Consider the following 23700-nt stretch of genomic DNA (forward strand, 5'->3'; position numbering starts at 1 on the left):
TTTTTGAGGAAAGTATTTTACATTTACTCTGTAAAAGTCTTGCACATAATTTGTTGGATTTATTCTAGGTACCTTATTTTTTGTTTCTATTGTAAATAGTATTTTTTTGAATTAAGTTTTCCAATGATTGCTAATACACAAGAATGAAATAGATATTTGTATAGTGTTCTTATATATAGTAATCTTGCTGAAATCTTTTTGTTTTTTGCCCGCACCTCGAGGCATGTGGGATCTTAGTTCCCCGACCAGGGATCAAACCCGCATCCCTTGCAGTCAGGGACTTTAGTTCAGTGCCTAATTGAAGCAATGGTGGGGGCATCTTCCTCTCATTTAGCAGAAGTGCTTCTAACATTTCCCCTTTAAAGTATGACTTTCAATCTAAGTTTTTGAGGGTGCTTCTCCCCAGCTTAAGGAAATTGCTTTCTTTGTGAGTCAAGATTCTGTCAAGGAACAAATGGTGCACTCTGTCAGTTTAATAAAAGGACTGTAGTCAGAGTTTAAGGCCACCTGCAAGAGATAATGCCATACCATCCCTGGGCCTAATCGGCAAGGAGAGGGAGTGGTTGCTGGAACTCAGGGAGGGTAACTTTATGAGAAGACTTGAACTGATAAGGAGGGAACTAGAGAAGTAAATAAGCTGACCTCAAGTCTTCTCCTACCCTCCAGTCTCTTGTACCAGGAAGAGACAATGGCAAGAGGGCAAGAAACCCCCCTTGATGCAGTCGATTCATATGAACTTCTTGGGGAAGGAGAAGATATGTAACATCCTTCCTATTTTTATTTCAAGAAACAATTCAAAATACGAATGGATATTGAATATTTTTCAGCTGCCTTTCTGTATCTATTGAAAAGGTCATATGAGTTTCCTCTTTTAATCTGTTAACGTGGTAAATGCCATAATAGATTTCTAACATTACACTACCTTTCATTTTTGAAATAAAACCTACTTGGACATGTCTTTTTAAATTTGTTTTTTAATAATATGCATTGCTGGATTTTGTTTGCTAGTGTTTTATTTAAGATTTTTTTCCAGCTATACTCATAAGTGAGATTGGACTATTATTTCTTCACATATTGTCCTTGGTTTTTTTTTTTTTTTTGCGGTACGCGGGCCTCTCACTGTTGTGGCCTCTCCCATTGCGGAGCACAGGCTCTGGACACCCAGGCTCAGTGGCCGTGGTTCACGGGCCCAGCCGCTCCGCGGCACATAGGATCTTCCCGGACCGGGGCACGAACCCATGTCCCCTGCATCAGCAGGTGGACTCTCAACCACTGCGCCACCAGGGAAGCCCCCTTGTCTGATTTTGATACCAGGTTTCTTTTAGCGTCATAAAATGAGTTGAGAAGCATTTCTTTCTCTATTTTGTGGAAGAATTTGTATCAGATAAGGATTTTGTTCCTTAAAGGCTTGATAAAACTTAACCTATGAATTCATCCGAGTGGCCTGTTGTCTCTTTTTCTTCCTTTCCTCCTTTCCATCCAATTTTTTCTCTCATTCTTTCCTTGGAAGGGATGTGTGTGTGTGTGTGTGTGTGTGTGTGTGTGTGTGTGTGTATATTATTTTTTTTGAACGTCTTTATTGGAGTATAATTGCTTTACAAGATTTTTGTTAGTTTCTGCTGTATAACGGAGTGAATCAGCTGTATGTATACATATATCCCCATATCCCCTCCCTCTTGCATCTCCCTCCACCCTCCCTATCCCACCCCTCTAGGTGGTCACAAAGCACCGAGCTGATCGCCCTGTGCGATGCTGCTGCTTCGATCTACTTACTTTACATTTGGTAGTGAATATATGTCAGTGCTACTCTCTCACTTAGTCCCAACTTACCCCCTTCCCCAAGGGATGTATTTTTAAACTAATGATTCAGTTTCTTAAATGTCTTGATTTTTTCTTTGTTAATGTGATAGTAAAATACAGATTATAGTTTGTTTTATATAATTACCCACCTGGCAGAGTTCTTCATAGTATTTTTTAAAATGCTATGCTAGTTTAGTTATGACTCCCTTTTAATTCCTGATATTGTTTATTTGCCGTTTTTCTCTTTTTCTCTATCAGCTTGACCAAAACCTTCTTTATTTACTCTCCTTGTTTCAGTATAGTAGCTCTATCCTCATCTATGACTAGTCCTTAAGTTCAGATATCCTTTGGTTCAAGTCTTCAGAGTGGACCTCTATGAGCCCAACATCACTGCTCAGCTTAGCACTTTGGGTTTCCTCTTTATTTTAGATCCTTATGAATTTCCTTTTTAACTTTGGGAGCTCAGTTATGCGTTTAAGAAAATATTTGTTATATTCTGCATTTCTAGGTAGAAAGCTTTTTAGGTTATCTTGCTTGGCATATTGCAGTAAATACCAGTCTTACTACTTTAAAAAATATTTAAAGTAAGAAGAGAAAGTTTACCCTTCTACTCTTCCAGTTTTTATCTTTTCACTTATAAATATATCATAGACTTGTTTAGGTAAGTACATAGAGATATACTTGGTTCCTCCATCTTGTTGTTAGGTCATCACGGACACTCTGTGCCCTCACTCTCATTGTGCCAGGGACAGAGGGATGATAAGGTACACCCTGCTCTTAATTACCTTGGCCCAGAAGTGACTAATATCACTTCTGCTCATATTTCAATAGGGGAACCTGGGAAATACAATGTATCATGTGGATATTTGGTGAGTTTCTGCCATACTTGAGTTTATTCTGTAGAATTATGTTATATGTAACTACTTGACATAAATGTGGTATGACACTTAGAATTCTGATACTGAGATTTCATGAGCATTTTACATGAGTAAACTTAAGTGGTTTTGGATAATTAGGTAGACCTTATTTGGCAAGAGTTAATGGGATAAGGTGTCTTACAAGTTGTTTCTAAAACAAAAATATTTTCTCTCCTTTTCTAGGAAATAAGTTAAGAATCTAGTTCCAGGATATCTGGATATTTCTAGTCTTTTCTAGAATTATTACTGGTTATAAATCAAAGAATTAAATGAGCAATAATAGTTAGAATTGCATTGACTTAAACGATACTTTTTTTGAGGTAAAATCACAGTTTCCTTACAGATATAAAACAAATACATGGTAAAGATTTTGTTAAACTCATCATTTAATGAGGGAACTAGACAGATTTAAAACTGGTTCAAAAGAGAAGTCAAAGAAGCACATGTTTATATGGCTTAAAGGGAAGGTGGAATGAGTGTACATAAGAACACTGTAAACTCTCCCCTTTCAGGGGGGTTGGAGGGAAGTCATTTGACCCTCCTCTGGCCAGAATTTATTTTCATGTCTATGGGCAAGAATTCTTTTGCATTTGCTAAGAGTTATCTATAACTTACTTTGTTGTAAAATAGTTCAAGGACAGTGAAAGGCTAGAATTACATAACCAAGAAGAATGTGCTCTAAACAGTACATGGTTTTTCATTGAAGACACATAGTAATCTTTTTTTTTCCCCAGATTTACTTCCAGTTAAAACTCATACCAGATAAATTATGATTCAACAGTAGTGTGTTATTTGAAAAATGTGTGGGGCAATTATAAATAAAGCATTATAAGAAACTAACATGCAAATATTATATTTCTCTTTGTTTCAGGTTTATGCTGCTGATTGTACTGATGGTGTTCTTTTAGAGCTACGAAAATATTTGCCAAAATATTACGGTATCTGGTCACCTCCCACTGCACCAAATGGTAATCTTTTCTTTAAAAGCCATCTTTTAGTCTTAATTCATGAGAGTTGCTTTTTAAAAGGCTTAAATAAGTGTAAGCCTAGTATATAAAAACAATATATCCGTTTTTCTTACTACTTTTTCTCTTCTTCATGAAAGAAAACTTATTAATATTTTTGCTGTTCATAACCAGTTTCTTAGATAGCATATACAAATTAATGACCAATCTCTTATAATGAATGAAAATATGTATACTAGTATTTAATACTGTATTAATTTACAGATGTTCTTTTTTCCGAACTTTTTTTTTTTTTAAATAAATTTATTTATTTTATTTATTTTGGGCTGCATTAGGTCTTTGTTGCTGTGCGCAGGCTTTCTCTAGTTGCGGCGAGTGGGGGCTACTCTTCGTTGCAGTGCACGGGCTTCTCATTGCGGTGGCTTCTCTTGTTGCAGAGCACGGGCTCTAGGCCCACGGGCTTCAGTAGTTGTGGCACACAGGCTCAGTAGTTGTGGCTCATGGGCTCTAGAGCGCAGGCTCAGTAGTTGTGGCGTACAGGCTTAGTTGCTCTGCGGCCTGTGAGATCTTCCCAGCCCAGGGCTTGAACCCGTGTCCCCTGCATTGGCAGGCGGATTCTTAACCACTGCACCACCAGGGAAGTCCCGTTTCCAGTTTTTTAGCTCTGGAAGGAGTTAGATAAAACTGTTGCACCATACAGATTGTTCAGCTTTGATTTTGCTAGAGAGTTCATGGAATCATCTTTCTGTTTTTATCATTTTGATTATAAGTGAAATAAATATAAGGTAGGAAACTCTTTGACATCTTTAGCCCACGGGATCATGAAAACAAATATTTTCTTAAATTTTAGTAGAAAACTGGTTTGTATTACTGAACTTTACATGGTATTAAATTAATGACATAATTTATTTCTTGACTTTTTTTTCCTCTTTTTATTTGAGCATCTTTTCTTATGTGCTCAAGGTAGAGTTTTATACAGCTTTGTATAATTCTTATAATCCAAAGTTGTAAAATGTAGAAAATACTGCCAGTTTGCTCAGCAAATTATTGTCACTTAAGAGAAGCATAAGGATGTGCTGACCAATAGGGTTTTTATTCTTTTAAATTTTTTATGACAGTTTTATTGAGATATAATTTATGTACCATAAAACTCACCCATTTAAAGTATACAATTCAGTAGTTTTTTGTTATAGAGTTATAGTCATCACCATTAGCAAACCTTAGAACATGACCAGTGGGTTTTGTTTTTGTTTTTTAAGGTAAAACATTTGTTAGTAATTACATTTGAAGATTTGGAGCTATTTATACATATTAAATCTCATTTTACTTGTGTGTAAGTACATAGATGCCTAGTACATGTACTATCAAAAGCCTTTTATTGATAGTTATTTGGAGGAATGGAAAAGTATATCTTCAAGTAGGTTTGAGCAAATTGAGAGTTCTGAAATGTAATCTCCAGTCTCATTGATTGGTAGGTTTCTGGATCTAGCTACTAGTCAAGTTTCAGGAAGCATGGACTGAAGTTAGCTGTTCCCTTTATCCCACATTTGGAGGCTCAAGGTCTCTTCTACTTATAATTCCTTTTACTTTCAGCTTCTGTTGCTCTTAGAAATAGCTGAAGATTGATGTGAAAAACAGAAATTTGGCTTCATAGATGGGCAGGGATTCACCACCAGGCCTTTTCTCCTTTTTGGGGGGTTCAGAAATGAAGATGGTAGCCAGTACCTAGGTATGGTGGGGAAGAATGTGATGAAACTTGGAACCCATATTCTAATGATTTATACAATCAGTAATATTCATTAAGGGGATCTGAATAAGTCTTCCTTCAACTCTCTAAATGTCTTCACCCTTTTCTTTCCTTTAAAAGAACTAGTTATCTCATCTTGACTGTTTAGTTTTTTGTAGGTCTTTCAATTTTTCCACAGTATTTCAAATGTTTTTATTTTTTTATATTTTTTTTGCGCGGTACGCGGGCCTCTCACCGCTGCGCCCCCCCGCACTGCGGAGCACCGGCTCCAGACGCGCAGCCCCAGCGGCCATGGCCCACGGGCCCAGCCGTTCCGCGGCACGCGGGACCCCCCTGGACCGGGGTACGAACCCACGCCCCCTGTATCGGCAGGCAGACTCCCAACCACTGCGCCACCAGGGAAGCCCAAATGTTTTTATTTTTTTCTCCTTTGATACTCGGGAATTTTCTGCCTTTTTTTTTCTTAGAGTGTCAGGACTATATTCTGTCAGTAGAATTTTTTTTATGCTTAATATATTAGAAAACAATGTAAGTATTTATATTAATATTTCAGATAATTATATTTAATCGTATATATTTAAATAGAAAATATATTTAAAATAGAAAAGCTTTTTCATTCATAGTAACCTCGTGTAATCTTATACATACTATCATCAATAGCATGAAATATATAAATATTTTGAGCATGTTAACTATGCCATTGGTATAGCCACTGAGAAGTCTTACTTAATAGTCTGCTTATAACAGCATGAAGTGGTATATTTTAGAATGCCTGGTAGTTATTTTCCTGATTTTTACCTCAAAAAATTAAGGAACTATGGAAATTCTATATATATTTTCCATAAATTAATATGTAAATAACAGATATATCCCTTATGGCCACAGCCCGTTAAACTAAACTATACTTCTAGTCAGTGTGATCTCTTGTAATGAGATCCATGTATTTATGAAAAATAGATGTCCTATTATTTATTATACAAATAACAAGACTAAGCTTAATAGAATATCTTTTAGCTCCGAGGTTCACAAATGCCAGTCCTTAGACCTCTGACAGGCTGTCTTCATCAGAATCTGTTGTCCTAAATAGAGCTTTTAAGAATTTAAAAAAGTAAATGTAGTTATTTTGCTATCTTTATGATTTAGACACACATGCATATATATGTGTATATATGAAAAAATCAGCTCTCTTCATTTTTTAATATTCAAAAATCTGGCTTTACTTACAAGTTACATCATATCAAATGGTCATAATTATTTTCCAAACATCATATTAATATAGTTTAATTTATTTCTTTGACCTTGTTTACAATGAACCTAAACTATTCCAGATAGAACATTATCTTATTCTTAGTCCATCAGATTTTGGCGATGGAGTTTTAGAACATATTTTCTGCATACCTAAAGACTGAAAAATATTGTTCCACTCTACCCAGAGGGGCTTAGCTGAAAAAGTGTCCTTTGTTATCCAGTCTGTAGCATTGCCTTATAAATGAGGCTCCCCTGTTGTAAAATGCCTTTGGTCATTTAAGCTATTAAGTCTTGAGATTGACCTACTTTGAGTTGAACTGTCTTCTACTGAAATAATTTGCTAATAGCATTTTTTCAGAGGGAATTAGTATTCAGATTAATTTCTAGTGATAATAACCTGTAAAAAAATTAGCTTAGATCTCAGTGCTCAGATCATGCCTCATTTTCCTGTTTACCTGTTTTATTCAAAAGCAGTTGTGGCAAGCTGCTAGATATATAACATCATATTCTGTTTTTAAAACTCTGCATCTCTAAAGCAGGTTTTGATTTTTTTTTTTTAAATAACTTAGAGGGAAAGAGAAACAAGAATCTCAAAATCTTTTCACTTAAAAAAAATTAAGGCCAGAGAACTAAAAGAATACACTAAACCAACTCTCAGTAGGCCTTAACTTAATGATTATTAACTTAACACTAATAATCAATAATTTAGCAGTTATTTGGTAATTCCAATCATATAAAACATATCAAGAACCTGAAAGTAAGATAGTGACAAACATTTGCCTAGTCAAAATAAATGTCAAGTAAAATCGATGATACTTAAGCCTGTTTACTGAAGGAATGGCTCAACTTATTACAGGATGAGGAAGGCCAAACCCAAAGTTCCCCTGGGCAGTAAGAATGAGAAGGGCAAACATTGATTCTTTCAGCAAACATTTATTGTATTCCCACTATAAAGAAAGTTTGCATTTGTATTTTTCTCCTTCGCAAGAGAAGGAAAAAATAGGGATTTTATATGCAGTTTGCAAAGTCTCTACTCTAGTTTCTGACATTTCTATCTTATTACAACAAACAGGTTATTTTTTGTTTTTAATCACTACCAAATTGGCAAGTAGAAAATAATAACCCTACACTGAAATATAGATGCTGTGATAGCTAGGTTTACTCACTATCTTTATACTCCCATACACAGTCTCACCTCAGTAAGGCTTTTAGGGTTTCTTGAGTTATGGAAATTAATGATGATAAATTTGTGAATGCTAATGATTTACTATATTAGTATCTAATTAGTCTTTTCTGATACTTGAAATATAAGCCTAGTTACTGAAATTTTTGTACAACTTTAGGGAGAGGATGGATTGGTTTCCTTCTGTTTTGCTCAAGGTAGCTGAAATTGGGAAGAGAGAATCTGAAGGGGCCTGTCCTGTGCTGCCTCCTTTCTCTTCTTCTCATCCCCTCCTGTGCTTATCTTTTAAAGCACAGAAATGGGTGGGTTCCAGTTTCTTGATCAGGATATTCCTACTTGTCTCATTACCTTTCACTGTTGGCAGGTTCATGTGTGTGTCCAGACCTTTTACTTTCTCTTATCCTGTTGAAGATGTCCATTTGTTAGAAACTTTCTTAAAATGTGGCATGCTCCTTCTTGTTTCTGCCAGTGCTGTTCTCTTAGGCTGCAGTTCCTTTTTTGTCACTTGACTTCACCTAGTTCTACAAGGTTATAATCCTCCCACTCACCATTTTCCTTTCACTAAGAGATAAAATTTTTAAAAATAAATTTATTTACTTAAATTTTATTTACTTTAAAGAAGTAAAACCTTGTTACTTTGATAAAAAGAAAATATAATCTCTTCTGTGTTTGAGGAAAAGTTTTTACGAGAAGTGCTTCGTGTTACATTCGTAACTGAAAATTACGATCTCATTCAGAACTTTATTTGGGAAGACTCACTCACCCAGGAAGTGGGGGAAGAATTTCTTTCCTTACTTCTTTCCCTCAGTGCACCTGGACTCTTATTCAAGCTAAAACTATAAAGTCAGCTACCGTGTGTGATAACTGGGATGTTTATGTTTTTACTTGAATCTCCATTTATAATAGTTTTCTGAGGGAAGATGTATACAGGATGCCAAAGTTATTTATAAATGAACTTTTGAGGATTTCTTGTGTTCTAAAAAGCAGGATATTTGTTTTTCCTTTGGGACTAGTAAGACTAGAACGTATATTTGGCAGTGACCATCATTTGGATTGATTTACCTTTCTTAACCTCTACCTGTTGTGTCCTCTGTGGGAAGGATTTATTCCTATTACTAATTTTAAATGAAGACTTAAAAATTATTAAAATACTGATATCTGCTGAGGCATATATGATATAAACTATATTGAAAAGAAGAATGTATTCTGGAACAGCTTTTAAAATAATCTCATTGCCTTTTTAATGTCCTTGGAAGCCTTATATTTAATTCATACCTTTTGTTTATGGTTGAATATTATTTATTCCATCTCCTGCAAGAGTTTCTCTGTGACATTTATACCTGTTGTAAATTTGTTGGTCAGTCTTTTTTTTTTTTTTTCTCTTCAGGTGGAGTAATAATAATTGTTGACTCTGGACTTGTTTTAACTTTTTTCTCAGTTTTAATATTTCCTCATTTTTGTTTTTCCTTGAATAGTAATATGTTTTCCTATTACTAATTAGGGTTTTTCTTTAATAACAGATTTATACCTAAAACTGGAAGATGTGACCCATAAATTTAATAAGCCCTGTATAATGGATGTAAAGATAGGGCGGAAAAGCTATGATCCTTTTGCTTCATCTGAGAAGATTCAGCAACAGGTCAGCAAGTACCCATTAATGGAAGAGATTGGGTTCTTGGTGCTTGGCATGAGGGTAAGAGTGATTTTTAGTGTAATACACACATTTCTTGTTACATGTTCTTCCCTTGAAAATTATAGATGTCACATATATTTTGGTATTAGGTTATCCATAACTCCCCAGTGTGGGCAGAGATTTTTACCTCTTCTGTTCACTGGTATGTGGGTAGTGTCAGGAATTATTCTGATACACAGAACATGATTAATAAGTAAATGAATAGTTAAACCTCAAGGCTCTGACTCTGATAATTTTGTATTAAAGAAGTCTTAAGTTTAGGTGCAAAATAAATAACATGATAAGTGAATGTGATATTATTTATGATTTTCCCACGAGAAAAGTGCGAAGTTCATATATTCAGTAATTTTTCTGTGTATTTAAAACAGAAAAGTGAAATTAAAAATTAAGTTATTGTTTCAGACTATGATTTAAAGCTGTTATTTTCTTTGCACATGTTTCTCTGGATTGGCAATTTGAGTTGGGCTCAGGTGGTCAGTTCTTCTGATCTCATCCAGGTTCCCTCTTGTGGCTGCACTCATCTGATGGCTCAGCTGGGGCTTGATGGTCTAAATGACCTCACTCTTATGTCTACAAGTTGATACTAACTGTTGGCTGAGCCTTTTCCCATGAGGTTCCTCATCTTCCAGAAGGCTAAGTGGAGCTTTTTCGTGTGCTACATTCCAGGAAGGCAAGAGTGAGAGCTACAAGAGCTGTTAAAATCTAGGTTAGGAAGTCACTTTCTGTCATTTCTATGGAGTTTTATAGGTCAAAGTACATCATAGGGCCAGTCCATATTGATAGGGAGAAGAAGACCCCACTTCTGATATTGGGAATAGGGAAGTCAAAATACAAATGGCAGTGTGCACAAGGATGTTGAGGCCATCTTCGCAAACAATATGCCACAGTTAAGAATGTGGAATAAAATCCTCTAAATAAATGGTATGCCTAGATGTCTGGAGGTAAAATTTGTATGTATGATAAATTATTGCTTCTATAAAAACATAATGGGTCATTTTGAGATTCATCATGTAAGATGATATACAGTCTTCCTTTTGAGTTTTAAACAGGAAAGTTAATAAGAAGCATTATAAATGAATTGTTACTGTGATAGTTAAAACAGCACAGTTGAATTTGGTAGTCTGTAAATAAAACCAAAGAAATTATTGACACAGTTATTTCATTTTAGAAAACTCTAATTAAATGTGGGTATATAGTAAAGGGGAAAAGGGTAGTGGAATAATGGTAAAATAAACAAGGAATAAGCATCTCAAAGGAATCTGACTGGGTAGTTATTTAAACCTTCACTGTTTTCAAATCTCTCACCCTCCTGCTTTCCTTCTCTTTTAGCAGATAACGTTGCCTTCTGCTTCAGAAAAAATAAGCCATCACACAGGATTTCCTTTAATTTCCTGCTAACAGATGTACATACCTAACCTGCAAGTGCTTTCATTTCCTCCTTATTCCTTCCTGTCACATTGAAGAATTTTCCATCTTCCTAAGGACAGCCCTTCACTATGTCCTCTGGATCTCATTGTCTCCCACCTCTTCAGGAGCCTAATACTGTTGATTCTCTCTTGTCCTTTTTATATCTTCAACTTCTGTCTTTCTTTACTCTTTTTTCCTTTTGTTTTAAATATGTTCAAATCACTCTCAAAAAAAAAAATCAAAACCCATCTTTATCCTGTTCTGCTCTCCAGCAATGGATTTAAATTGTTTCCCCTTTGCACCCAAACTAGTTATATTTGTTTCTGTTGCCTTACTTCCCACTCAGTATTCTTCAACCCATTCCAGTCTGGCTTCAGCTTCATCATGCCACTAGATTGGCATCTCATGAAGGTCCCTAATGACGTCTCCATGTCACTAAATCCAAATGGCATTTTTCATTACTCATCTTACTTCACTTTGAAAAGCAGCCTTCAACACTGACTAGGTTCTCCTTGAAACATTCCTTTTTGTGTCCACAACACTACACTCTCTCTTGTTTTTTTCCTAAGACCTCTTTGCAGTCTTCTTTGCCAGCTCATTTCTTTCTGTTTGTTCTTTAAATATTGAGGTATTCCGCTTAGTTCCATTTTACTGCCTTCCTCTCTTTTTTATTTCTTCCTAGGTAGCGTCCTTTGTTCTCATTGGTTCAGTTTCACTTACACTGATAACTCCCAGACATATATTTTCAGCTTCTGGTTTTTCTTTGATCTCCTAATCTATATAGCTAACAGCCTATTAGACATTTTACTTGGATAACTTGAAAGACATCTAGGACTAATATGTAAAAAACGGACATAGATCTGTCTTGCAAAATAACAACCACAACAATAGCAGCAAACCTGTTATTCTCTGTCTCGGTAAATGGCATCACCATACGTCCAGTTTTACGAGTGAGAAACCTCATAGTACCATGACCTCTCAGAGCCATCCATCGATCCTATTGATCTTAATTCCCAAGCACCTGAGTCCCATTGTCAAAATTATTCCTCTCTAGACTAGTATCTTTACTGAACTCTCAATTTCAGTTTTGCTCTCTTCCAGTCTGTTCTCCAAACATTGCAAAATGTATATCTAATTGTGACATTCCCCAGCTTAAAAACTCTTCAGTGGGTTTCCATTGCCTTTAAGATATGATTTTGCTCTCCTGTGTTGTGTTATTTCCCCAGACAAATGAGGTTCCTCTGTTTATATTTTTTAATAACATTTTTATTGAGATATAATTTATATACCATTTAATTCACTCATTTAAGGTATACAATTGATTGGTTTTAGTATATTCATAGAGTTGGGCAGCATCATCATATTCAATTGTAGAACGTTTTCATCACCCCAAAAGAAATGCCATACCTACTAGTAATCACTCCTCATTTCCTTCCAACTTCCAACCCCCTAGCCATAGACAATTCTAATCTACTTTCTGACTCTATAGCTTTACCTCTTCTGGACGTTTCATATAAATGGAATCATGTAATACAATAGGTGGTCTTTTGTGACTGGCTTCTTTCAATAATGTTTTCAGAGTTTGTCTATGTTAGCATAAATCAGTATTTTATTCCTTCTTATTGTTGTATGGATATACCACATTTTGTTTATCCATTTGTTCCTTGGTCAACTTTGAGTTGTTTCCACTTTTGCGCTATTATTAATAATGCTGTCGTGAACATTCATGTACAAGTCGTTATGTTTTTATTTGGGGGGGTAGTTCCTGAATTTGAAATTGGTGGGTGCTATGATTAAGTTTAACTTTTTCAGAAACTGCCAAAGTGTTTTTCCAAAGTTCCTGCACCATTTTACATTTCTACCAGTGATATATAGGAGTTCCAGTTTCTCCACATCCTCACCCAAAATCCAAACCTTGTTATTGTCTCTCTCTCTCTCTTTTTCTTTTTTTAACTATAAGCCATCCTAGTGGATATGAAGTGGTATCTCATTGTGGTTTTTATTTGCATTTCCCTAATGGCTCATGGTATTGAACCTCTTTTCATGTGCTATTGACCATGTGTATATCTTCTTTGGAGAAATGTCTATTCCAATCCTTTGCCCATTTTTAATTTGGGTTGTTTTTTCTGTGGATTGTTTTTCCACTTTCTTTATAATGGCTTTGGAGTACAAAAGTTTTAAATTTTGAAGTCTAACTTTTTTTTTGTCTTTTGTTACTCGTGCTCTTGGTGTCATAGTTAAGAAACCATTGCCTAAACTAAAGTCATGAAGATTTACTCCTATTTTTCTTCTATAGTTTTAACTCTTACATTGATGTATGTACATTTTAAGTTAGTTTTTTGGGTGTGGTTTGAGGAAAGGGTCAAACTTCTTCTTTTGCATATGGATATTCAGTTGTCCTAGCACCATTTATTGAAAAGACCATTCTTTCCCCCACTGGATGCTCTTGACACCCTTGTTGAAAATAAACTGACCATAAATGTAAGAATTTACTTCTGGACTCTCAGTTCTCTTCTGTTGATCCATATTATCTATCTTTATGCCAGAACCACACTGTCTTTTTTTTTTTTCCAGGTTTATTAAGGTATAATTGACATAAAGATATTTAAAGTATACATTGTGGTGACTTGATATGCATATACATTGTGAAAGGATTCACTCATCTAGTTAATTAACATATCCATCACCTCACATATTTATCTTTTATTTGTGTGTGTGAGAACATTTAAGTTCTAAGTTCTACCCTCTTAGCAAATTTCAGTTATGCAGTACAGTGTTATCAATTTAGTCACCATGTTTTACATTAGATCCTCAGACTTTATTCATCTTATAACTGAATGATGAATACCAACCTCTTCCTATTTCCCCCACCTCCTCCCAGCCCTTGGTAACCACTTGCTACTCTTTCTATAAGTTCAGTTTGTTTTTTTGGATTCCATGTATAAGTGATGCTGTGCAGTATTTGTCTTTCTCTATCTGGCTTATTTCACTTAGCATAATGCCCTTAAGGTCCATCTATGTTGTTGCAAATGGCAGGATTGCCTTCTTTTTCATGACCAAATAATATTCCATTGTTTATTTACAGGCATACCTTGGAGGTATTGTGAGTTCAGCTCCAGACCACTGTAATAAAGCATATATCACAATAAAACAAGTCACAAGAATTTTTTGGTTTCCCAGTGCATATAAAAGTTATGTTTACACTATACTGTAATCTGTTAAGTATGCAATAGCATTATGTCTAAACAAACAATGGGCATACCTTAATTTAAAAATACTTTATTGCTAAAAAAGTGCCAAAACAATTATAATAGTAACATCAAAATTCACTGATCACATAACAGTATAATAATAATGAAAAAGTTTGAAATATTGTGAGAATTACCAGATGTGACACAGAGACATGAACTGAGCAAATGCTGTTGGAAAAATGGTGCTGATAGACTTGTTCAATGGAGGCTTGCCATAAACCTTCAATTTGTGAAAAACACAGTATCTGTGAAGTGCAGTAAAATGAGATATGTGTGTACACACCACATCTTTATCCATTCATTCACTGGTGTACACTTAGGTTGTTTCCATATCTTGGCTATTGTGAATAATGCTACAATGAACAGGGAGTGCATATAGCACCACGATATCCTATTTTCTTTTTCTTGGGTGTATACCCAGAAGAAGAATTGCTGGATCATAATGGTAGTTCTATTTTTAAGTTTTTGAGGAGCTTTCATACTGTTTTCCATAGTGGCTGCACCAGTTTACATTCCTACCAATAGTACTCAGTGTTGCCTTTTCTCTGTGTTCTCACCAACACTTGTTATTTGTTGTCTGTTTGAGGTGTCTTTAACAGGTGTGAAGTGTATCGTGTGATTTTGATTTGCAATTCCCTGATGATTAGTGATGTTGAGCACCTTTTGATGTTCCTGTTGGCCATTTGGATGTTGTCTTTGGCAAAATATCTATTCAGTTCCTCTGTCCATTTTGAATCAAAAATTTTGCCCATCAAATTGTCCGACTTATTAACGCCTTATCAGATAGATGATTTGCAGATATTTTCTCAGAACCACACTGTCTTTTTTTTTGGCTGTGCCGTGCAGCTTGTGGGATCTTAGTTCCCTGACCAGGTGTTGAACCCAGGCCCACGGCAGTGAAAGCACTTAGTCCTAACCACTGGACCGCCAAGAACTCCCAAAACTACACTGTCTTGATTAGTGTAGCTTTGGAGTAAGTTTTGAAACCAGGAATTGTTAGACTTCCAACTTGGTTCTTCTTTTCCAAGATTGTTTTGGCTTTTCTGGGTCCCTTCAACTTCCATGTGAATTTTAGAATCAACTTGTCATTTCTGCAAAGAAGTGTCGGCTGGGATTTTGGTGTAAGGAATAGTTTTGGATCTGTAGATCAATTTGGGTTCCCCTATTTTTGTTTTCATGGCTTCCTTTATATAGTAGTTAGCAGTTTATAATTACATGTTGTTTACTTATCTGAGAAAGGATATGATTGAAGTATGAAATAATAAATGAGAATGTGAATATAAATTTAATTATGTTATTCTAGAATGTTAAAATTGGGAGACATACCTTGAATTTAGTAGGAGTTATGTTAGGATTTTTTTCAAATAGTTATTTCTTTAGTAGGTGGTAAATTCATTAAACTTTTTAATCACAGTGGGTTTGTAGACTAATAATAAAGATAGACTTGAATAATTTTAGCATGAATGTTCCAAATTTTAAAAATTCTCCTTCAAGACAGTCCTGCCTTTAAATTAAAAAAAAAAAAAACCAAACCAAAAACAACCCTTAATATAACTGAATAGACTGAAATTTACCAGATATATCAGTTTTAACATACTTTTCTGTTATGTTTAACCAGTAGTAGGAAGAGGTTTGGTGGGTAGAAGAACATGCCAATTTAGGAATTCCTTATTTTTAAATGACTGTCAGCAATTATACTGTTATTTCCTTGATCCCAAGATGGTGTAGATGATAAGACTCACTTTGATTTAACAGCAATATTTATTAAGATATGTGTAACAAAAGAGATAGAAACTGAATAGGAACTATAAGAACAAGGGAGTCACAAAAAGAGGAGTACAGAGTGCCTTTGGAAAAGGTAGTATTTTGAACTGGCAATGGGGAGAATAATAGGTAGAAAACCAAGAAGCAGAGCATATTGTGAAATAGGAGTTTATGTAAGGTGACTAGAGCATACTATATGTAGGAAGGTGGGGTGTATTTTAGCCTAAAGTATCAAGCTTGAGAGAAGTTAATATATCAGCAGCTTGCTTTGGGACTTCCTGGCTTTTTGACATAGCATCCTTTTGGGTTAACTACTTGAATGGTTGTTTAATTTTCCAGTTTTGTATTGACTCGGAAAACACATGCTATATAACTGTAGGGGTTTGTTATATTTATTAACCACAAGTAATTGAAATACAATTTGTAGAAATTTACCTGAAATTTCTTTAAAACTTGTGATTCAAGATTTTAGATGATTTAATTTTGGATGTTCCAGTATATTTTTGGCAATAACTTAAATTTTTGACAAAGAAATATTTGCACTTAAGAGAAGTCACGTTTCTTAATCACTGATTCCTAATTACTGGGGGAAAAGATTCTTCGCTTTTGATCTTTATTTATCACATTGTCTAAAAATCAGACTCTTTTTTTGTATACCTTTTTTTCCTCTATAATAGTGGATAACAGTAACCCTTCAAATTTCTTTTTTCCATTAATAGGATTTGATTTAATAGGAAATGTGTTTTGCTAAAGATATTTGAATTGGTTTGCTCCTGACATGAGTTCCTGTAAAATAAGCAACTCATATGATCCAGGAAGTGCTGGAGCTTTTTTTTTTTTGCTTGTTATTCTGTCCTACTCATGTCTTCCAGCTTACCGTTCCGTTAAAAATATTTTCAAGGTGGTACTGTAACTTTTTTTTTTTTTTTTTTTTTTTTTTGCGGTACGCGGGCCTCTCCCGTTGTGGAGCACAGGCTCCAGAGCACAGGTTCAGCGGCCATGACTCACGGGCCCAGCCGCTCCACGGCAGGTGGGATCTTCCCAGACTGGGGCACGAACCCGTGACCCCTGCATCGGCAGGCGGACTCTCAACCACTGCGCCACCAGGGAAGCCCTGTAACTTTTGACTTACAGATATCTTTGTGACTGACCAAGACTGGACAGTGGGTAGAGACTGAAGAAATTCTCAGACCTCTTTATATTCTAGCTTTAACTAGTAAAGTAGAAGTAAATAGAGATGACTGAAATTAATACAGCATTGTAAATCAACTATACTTCAATAAAAAAATAAATAGAGGAAGAGAGAATATCAATAAAGGAGTCCCACTGAAACTAATTAGCTTTAGTCTATTTGTGAAATTTTGATTTTTCATATGAGGAATCTAACTTAGCTCAGAAAATACATCCCTGAATAGTAGAATGGTGACAATTTTGAGAATCCTCTTTTTTGGCACATTTCCTAGTTTTTAGTTTACATGACCGGGTATTTGAAAATTCTTCTCACTTGTTTTTTGTGTCTATTTAATATATTTCCTCAGATTATTAATTTCTCAATTTCATCCTTTTTTATTACAACATAAATGATATATAACCTTGTGTATGTTTGAGTTGTACAACATATTGATTTGTTACATTTGTATATTGCCATATGATTGCCACATAGCATTAGTTAATACTTCTGTCACTTTGAAAATCCTCTTTTACGCATATTTCTGTACATAGAGAACATGAGTATATTTTTTAAACACATTTTGGTTATGATTAACTGTTCTTATAAAAATAGTTTTTCCTGTAGTCAAATGTAATTTTGGTATTTATGAAATGCTTTCTTCTATTCATAGTAACACTTTGTTCAAGATAAGTTATCTTTCTTTAATAGGCTGTAAGTGCGTGTAAGAACACGGTTCTAATTTTAACTTTTTGAATAAAGTGAAGCATTTGAGATAGATGGTAATTAGCCATATTAGACTGAAAGTTATAAAATATCAGTTTCTAAAGCAATGTATTCTTTTTTTTTCTTTTTTAAAATATTTATTTATTTATTTGGCTTTGCCGGGTCTTAGTTGTGGCACACACGGGATCTTTAGTTGTGTCATGTGGGATCTAATTCCCTGACTAGGGATCAAATTCGGGTCCCCTGCATGGGAGTGTGTGGACCACCGGGGAAGTCCCTAAAGCAATGTACTCTTAATGCTTCTTAAAAATATTTAATTAAAATTTGATGAGATACATTGTTATATGGCTCAAACTCCAAAAAGTATAGAAATATATACAGTGAGAAGTCACTCTGCACACAGGATACTATATTGTAGTGATTTTTTTCTCCAGTGTATCCTTCCAGAAGTATTTTAAACATATACAAGTAAATGCTGCATATATGTATTCCTTTATTGCAAAACCTACCTACTTTGAACACTGTTCTGTATCTTACTTTTTTTTTGTTGTTTAACGTATCATGAAGATTTTTCCATAGTGGCACAGTATTATAGTTTAACCATCTTACTTTCATGGATCCTTTGACTTGTTTCCAGTCTTTTGTTCTTGCAAGTAATGTTACAAATGACTAACCGGAGGCCTACCTCATTCCACCAGCTAGGGTATTTATGGGATAAGCTCCTAGAGGGGAATTGCTGAGCTTGTGTGCGTTTATAATTGTGGTAGATATTGGCAGTCTGCCTGATATCTAGAGCAGTGGTTTTGAGCCAGGGGCAGTTTTATTCCCCAGGGAGTCATTTGGCAGTGTCTGGAGGCATTTTTGGTTGCCACAATTTTGGGGTAGGCTGTGTTCCTAGTATGTTTGAGAGCTGTTTGATTTCAGTGAACTCTTCAGATATGTTGTTCATTTTCCCATAAGAGTAACCATGCCCTTTGTTCATCATATAAATTTCAAATACCTTTTCTCTGTTGTCTTTTGATTTCTGAATGGCAAAAACACTATGAACATTTTAAAAAACATATAGTATGCGGTAGAAATTTTTTGAGTTTTAGTTGGAAATGCCTTCCTTAGTTATCAGTTATTCAAGGATTCTTCTGTCTTGGGGTGGGGAGGCATTTTATTTTACTCATTTTGATCTTTGATGTATTTGGAATTTATCCTGGTATAAGTTATAAATACAACTTATTTTTTTCCAGATCACTAGTTAATCATACTAACACAATTTAATAATAATCCATCTTTTTCTACTGGTTTAAAATACCATTATCACCTACAAGCTTCTCATGTTTTTGATTTTAAAGTATGTTTTAATGGAATTACTATCCCAAAGAGATATCTGCACTCCTATGTTCATTGCAGCAATATTCACGATAGCTAAGATATGGGAACAACCTAAGTGTTCGTCTACAGATAAATGGATAAAGAAGATGTGCCTCTTTAAACAATGGAATATCATTCAGCCATGAGAAAGAAGGAAATATGGATGAAACCAGAGAGCATTTTACTAAATGCAATAAGCCAGCCAAAGAAAGACAGATACTGTGTGGTAGCATTTATATGTGGATCCAAAAAAAGAAACCCAAAAGACAAAGCTGATCTCATAGAAACAGAATAGAATGGGGGTTTCCAGGGATTTAGGGAAGGGGGAAATGGGGAGATGTAGGTCAGAGGGTACAAACTTTCAGTTATAAGATGAATAAGTTCTGAGGAACTAATGTATAGCATGGTGACTATAGTTAATAATATGATATTGTATACTTGAAATTGGCTGAGAGTAGATTTTAAGCATTCTCACTACATACATACACTAAAAATGAGTTAACTGTATGAGGTGATGCATGTGTTTATTTTCTTGATCTTAGTAATCATTCCACAATGTATATGTATACCAAATAATCACATTGTATACTTTAAATATATACAATTATACTTGTAATTTATTCCTCAATAAAGTTGGAAAAAGTCTAAATAAAATATGTTTTAATATCTAGTAGGATGGCAAGGTTAGTCCCTCCTTACTGATCTTATTTGGATTTTCCTTAGCAATTCTTGATTTTCTATATGAACTTCAAAATTAGCTTATATGATTAAAATAATTGTTGGTGTTTTATTATAATCTGATTTTACTTCTAGATTAATTATATCTGTTATGATGTTGAATCTTCCTTTCTGAGAACATGAGTATGTGTTTATGTGTATATCTTAGGAGTGTTTTAAAGACGTCTTTCTATAGATCTTAGGCTTTTTTAGTTTATTCCTATGTTTTATTTCTTTTTTATTTGATTTGTAAGTAGGGTCTTTCATTGCATCTTCTAGCCAGTTGTTTGTATATATGAAAGCTTATTTTCTGTTTACTAATTTGTACTGTCACCATTTCAAGTTTTTATTGTTTTTGTTAGTTTTTAAATTGATTTTCCAGTATACAACCATTATCTACAAAGAGTAATATTTTTGTTGCCGCCTTTTCAAATTATTATGCCTCTTATTTCTTTCTCTTACCTATTTACATTTGCTAGAAACTCCAGAACAATATTAGGTAATAATGATGATAAAACACATTGTGGTAGAGTACTTTTTGTGGATGTTTCTTGTATTTTAGGACAGATGCTTCCTTATTTCTGCTTTAAACTTGAGGCTAACTTTTGGTGGATTGAGATGGATAATTCTTTTCATATTGGAAGTACTCATCTGTCTTTTTAAAGAGTTTTCATTGATAGTGGATGTAAATTTGCTAAATGCCTTTTCAGCATGATAAGACACTATGTTTTTTTTTATCTTTAACTCCATTAGAATGAATTATATGAGTAGATCTTCCCATCTTTAACCATCCTTGCATTGCTGGGATTCCCCCCACTGCTCCTCACTCCCAGCCCTGGGTCAAGGAGTATTAGTGTTTAATATTCAGTGCTTTTTTCTGACAGGTTTATCATGTTCATTCTGATAGCTATGAGACACAAAACCAGCACTATGGAAGAAGCTTAACAAAAGAAACTCTAAAGGATGGTAAGGATTGAAAAACCATACTTCACTGCTTTTATTACTACACAGTTATCAAAATAATTCTAAAGTGATTTCAGTTTTAATTCTCCTTTGGTATAATGATTCAGTTCACAATAAAGTCTTAACATATATGCTTCTAAAATATTTATGGCCAAGATATTATAAAAGCAGTGATAGCACAGATTTCCAGGAATAATATTCTTTTAAAGTTTATTATTAGCTCTATCCAAGATGGGGCAGAACTTAAGAGTGATGTAAATAGTTTGAAGAATTTTTATTTTATGTATACAAAATAATCATCTATAGTGTGCCCTTAACAATTAGTATTTGCCTTGGTATACTTAACCAATAGCAAGCTAATATTCAGATTGGCTGTTGTGTTTGGCCATGCTGTGCAGATTGCGGGATCTTAGTTCCCTGACCAGGAATCAAACCCCTGTCCCCTGCAGTGGAAGCATGGATCCCTAACCACTGGATTGCCAGGGAAATCCCCAGATTGGCTCTTCATTAAAATATTTCTCAGGCTAATATGACTATTTTTTAGCAGTTTCTGTCCCAAAGTAGGGGAACAGCAAAATTTAATTACATATATCCATAAATTCCCAAATATGATAAAATATGCATAAATAATTTTATAGGAGGCCTAATCTGATAGGTTAAAACATGTAAAAGTCTAAATTTTGAATAACATACTCAACTTGGAGTAGTACTAGTCCCCAAAATGAGCTCAACTTTTGTGAAAATACTGATTTAATATTTTCGAGAACATAAATTAAGTACAGTTATGGTTTGGTATTTTGATAATGGGCTGTTGACATCATTAAAAATGGTTATGATTTGACTCTAGATTCTAGATTAGTTCTTGAATGTGATTCTAACAAATATGTAATCTTACTGTAAAATTCCTCATAATAGCAAATGAAGCAAATCTTGGAATCCTGTTCCTTAAGAGAATGTAGAGAGAGCACTAAACTAGCAGTCTACCTGTAGTAAATTTTTTGTCTAAATAAGGTATTTCATGTTACGTAAGTGTCATTTATATGTTTTCTAGCAAGAACATCTTCACCAGAAATTAAGTTGAGCTCCAAGATTCTGTGTTTGACTAGAATTCTTATCTGTTCGCTTAATTGCAGGGGCTGATGAGAGAAAGTTAAAGAATTGTATCTAAGATGAGATTACTTCCCAAGTGATAGTTATTTCATAATTTCATTATAATCCTAGTATTTTCCTTTTTATAGGAGTCTCCCGTTTTTTTCATAATGGATTCTGCTTAAGAAAAGATGCTATTGCTGCCAGTATTCAGAAGATTGAGAATATTCTGCAGTGGTTTGAAAGCCAGAAGCAGCTTAACTTTTATGCAAGTTCATTACTGTTTGTTTATGAAGGTTCATCTCAGCCAACTACTGCAAAATTGAATGACAGAACTTTAGCAGAAAAGTTTTTGTCCAAAGGACAGCTCTCAGACACAGATGTACTAGAGTACAATAATAACTTTCATGTATTAAGTTCCACAGCGAATGGAAAAATAGAGGCTTCAGTGGGCAAAAGCTTGTCCAAAATGTATGCTCGTCACAGAAAAATGTATTCAAAAAAGCATCACAGTCAGACTTCATTGAAAGTTGAAAATATAGAGCAAGACAATGGGTGGAAAAGCATGTCACAGGAACATTTAAACGGAAACGTACTTTCCCAACTGGAAAAAGTCTTCTACCATCTTCCTACTGGTTGTCAAGAGATTGCGGAAGTAGAAGTGCGAATGATAGACTTTGCTCATGTGTTCCCTAGCAACACAGTAGATGAGGGATATGTTTATGGGCTGAAGCATTTAATTACTGTACTGCAGAGTATTTTAGATAATTGAATCCTTTGCTGCAATCTTTTAAAGGGGTGGGGCAATCATAATAAAGAGCAGCAGTTAATAACTCTGCACTTGTAATGCTGTGTAAAAAATTTGTATTGTGAGTCTACATTTTATTTGTCTTTATACTTTTGGTAGAAGGGTTAACTTTTTTATAATCTTACTCAGGAAAACTAATTATTTGTTCTTTAGAAAACTATAAAGAATAAAGAAACTTAGGAATGTTAAGCAGGGAATGTGGTGGTACGTGGCTTAAACATCTATTTGGCTTAAGCAAAATGCAAACCATTATTCAGTCATTACGAGTTCAGTTAGCTTTCTGTAGCCAATTTATTGTGAAATCTCTGTCCACCCACCCTTGACAATGAGCCATATGTAAACTCATTACACTATTAGAACACTTTCAAAAATCTAGAAAGCACAGGTTGATATCCTTAGTATTGCTATGTATGAAGTTATTCAAACTGGAGAAAATTCTACAGAAATAAGTACTGTTTAGGTTTTATATTAAAAGTTCAGACCAGCATATCAAAAGGTGCTTCTTAGAAGTAAAATGATTTAGAATCATTGTATTCCAAAAGCAGATTTTCACTTTAATTTCCATTTATATACATATTTCAAAATACTTCTTGAAAAAGATCATTGAAATGGACAACAACAACAACAAAAGTCTTGACATTAAGGGCACCAATAATTAGTCTTGCCAAGATTAGGGAAGAGAGAAGTTATTTGCAAGGAACAAAATGTTTTTCTTTTAAAATCTTTATGGGAAAATTGGAATTTTACTACATTGTGACAAGTATTATAAACCATATAATACCTTTTACTGCAGCTTCAAAAAGGTGGATGATTGAAGCTCTTCTTATTTCTCCTTTAAATAACTTTTGAGAGTTTTTTTCTTTTATATTCATGTATTTATATGTCCCCATTT

General features: G+C 34.5%; 1 protein-coding gene across 1 annotated transcript in view; it reads left to right on the forward strand.

The window, feature by feature from the left end:
* Window positions 1–22772, forward strand: part of IPMK (inositol polyphosphate multikinase) — a gene marked incomplete at both ends in the record, with an annotated part of 33977 nt that extends 11205 nt beyond the window's left edge. Inside the window, 4 exons of the mRNA XM_079718565.1 lie at window positions 3589–3685; window positions 9381–9553; window positions 20833–20914; window positions 22150–22772. Coding sequence (XP_079574691.1) covers window positions 3589–3685; window positions 9381–9553; window positions 20833–20914; window positions 22150–22772 — 975 coding nt within the window. The remainder of the gene's footprint in view (window positions 1–3588; window positions 3686–9380; window positions 9554–20832; window positions 20915–22149) is intronic.
* Between the last annotated feature and the right edge of the window lie 928 nt (window positions 22773–23700).

This window comes from Hyperoodon ampullatus (genome assembly GCF_949752795.1).
Source record: "Hyperoodon ampullatus genome assembly, chromosome: 1".
Taxonomy (NCBI): domain Eukaryota; kingdom Metazoa; phylum Chordata; class Mammalia; order Artiodactyla; family Ziphiidae; genus Hyperoodon; species Hyperoodon ampullatus.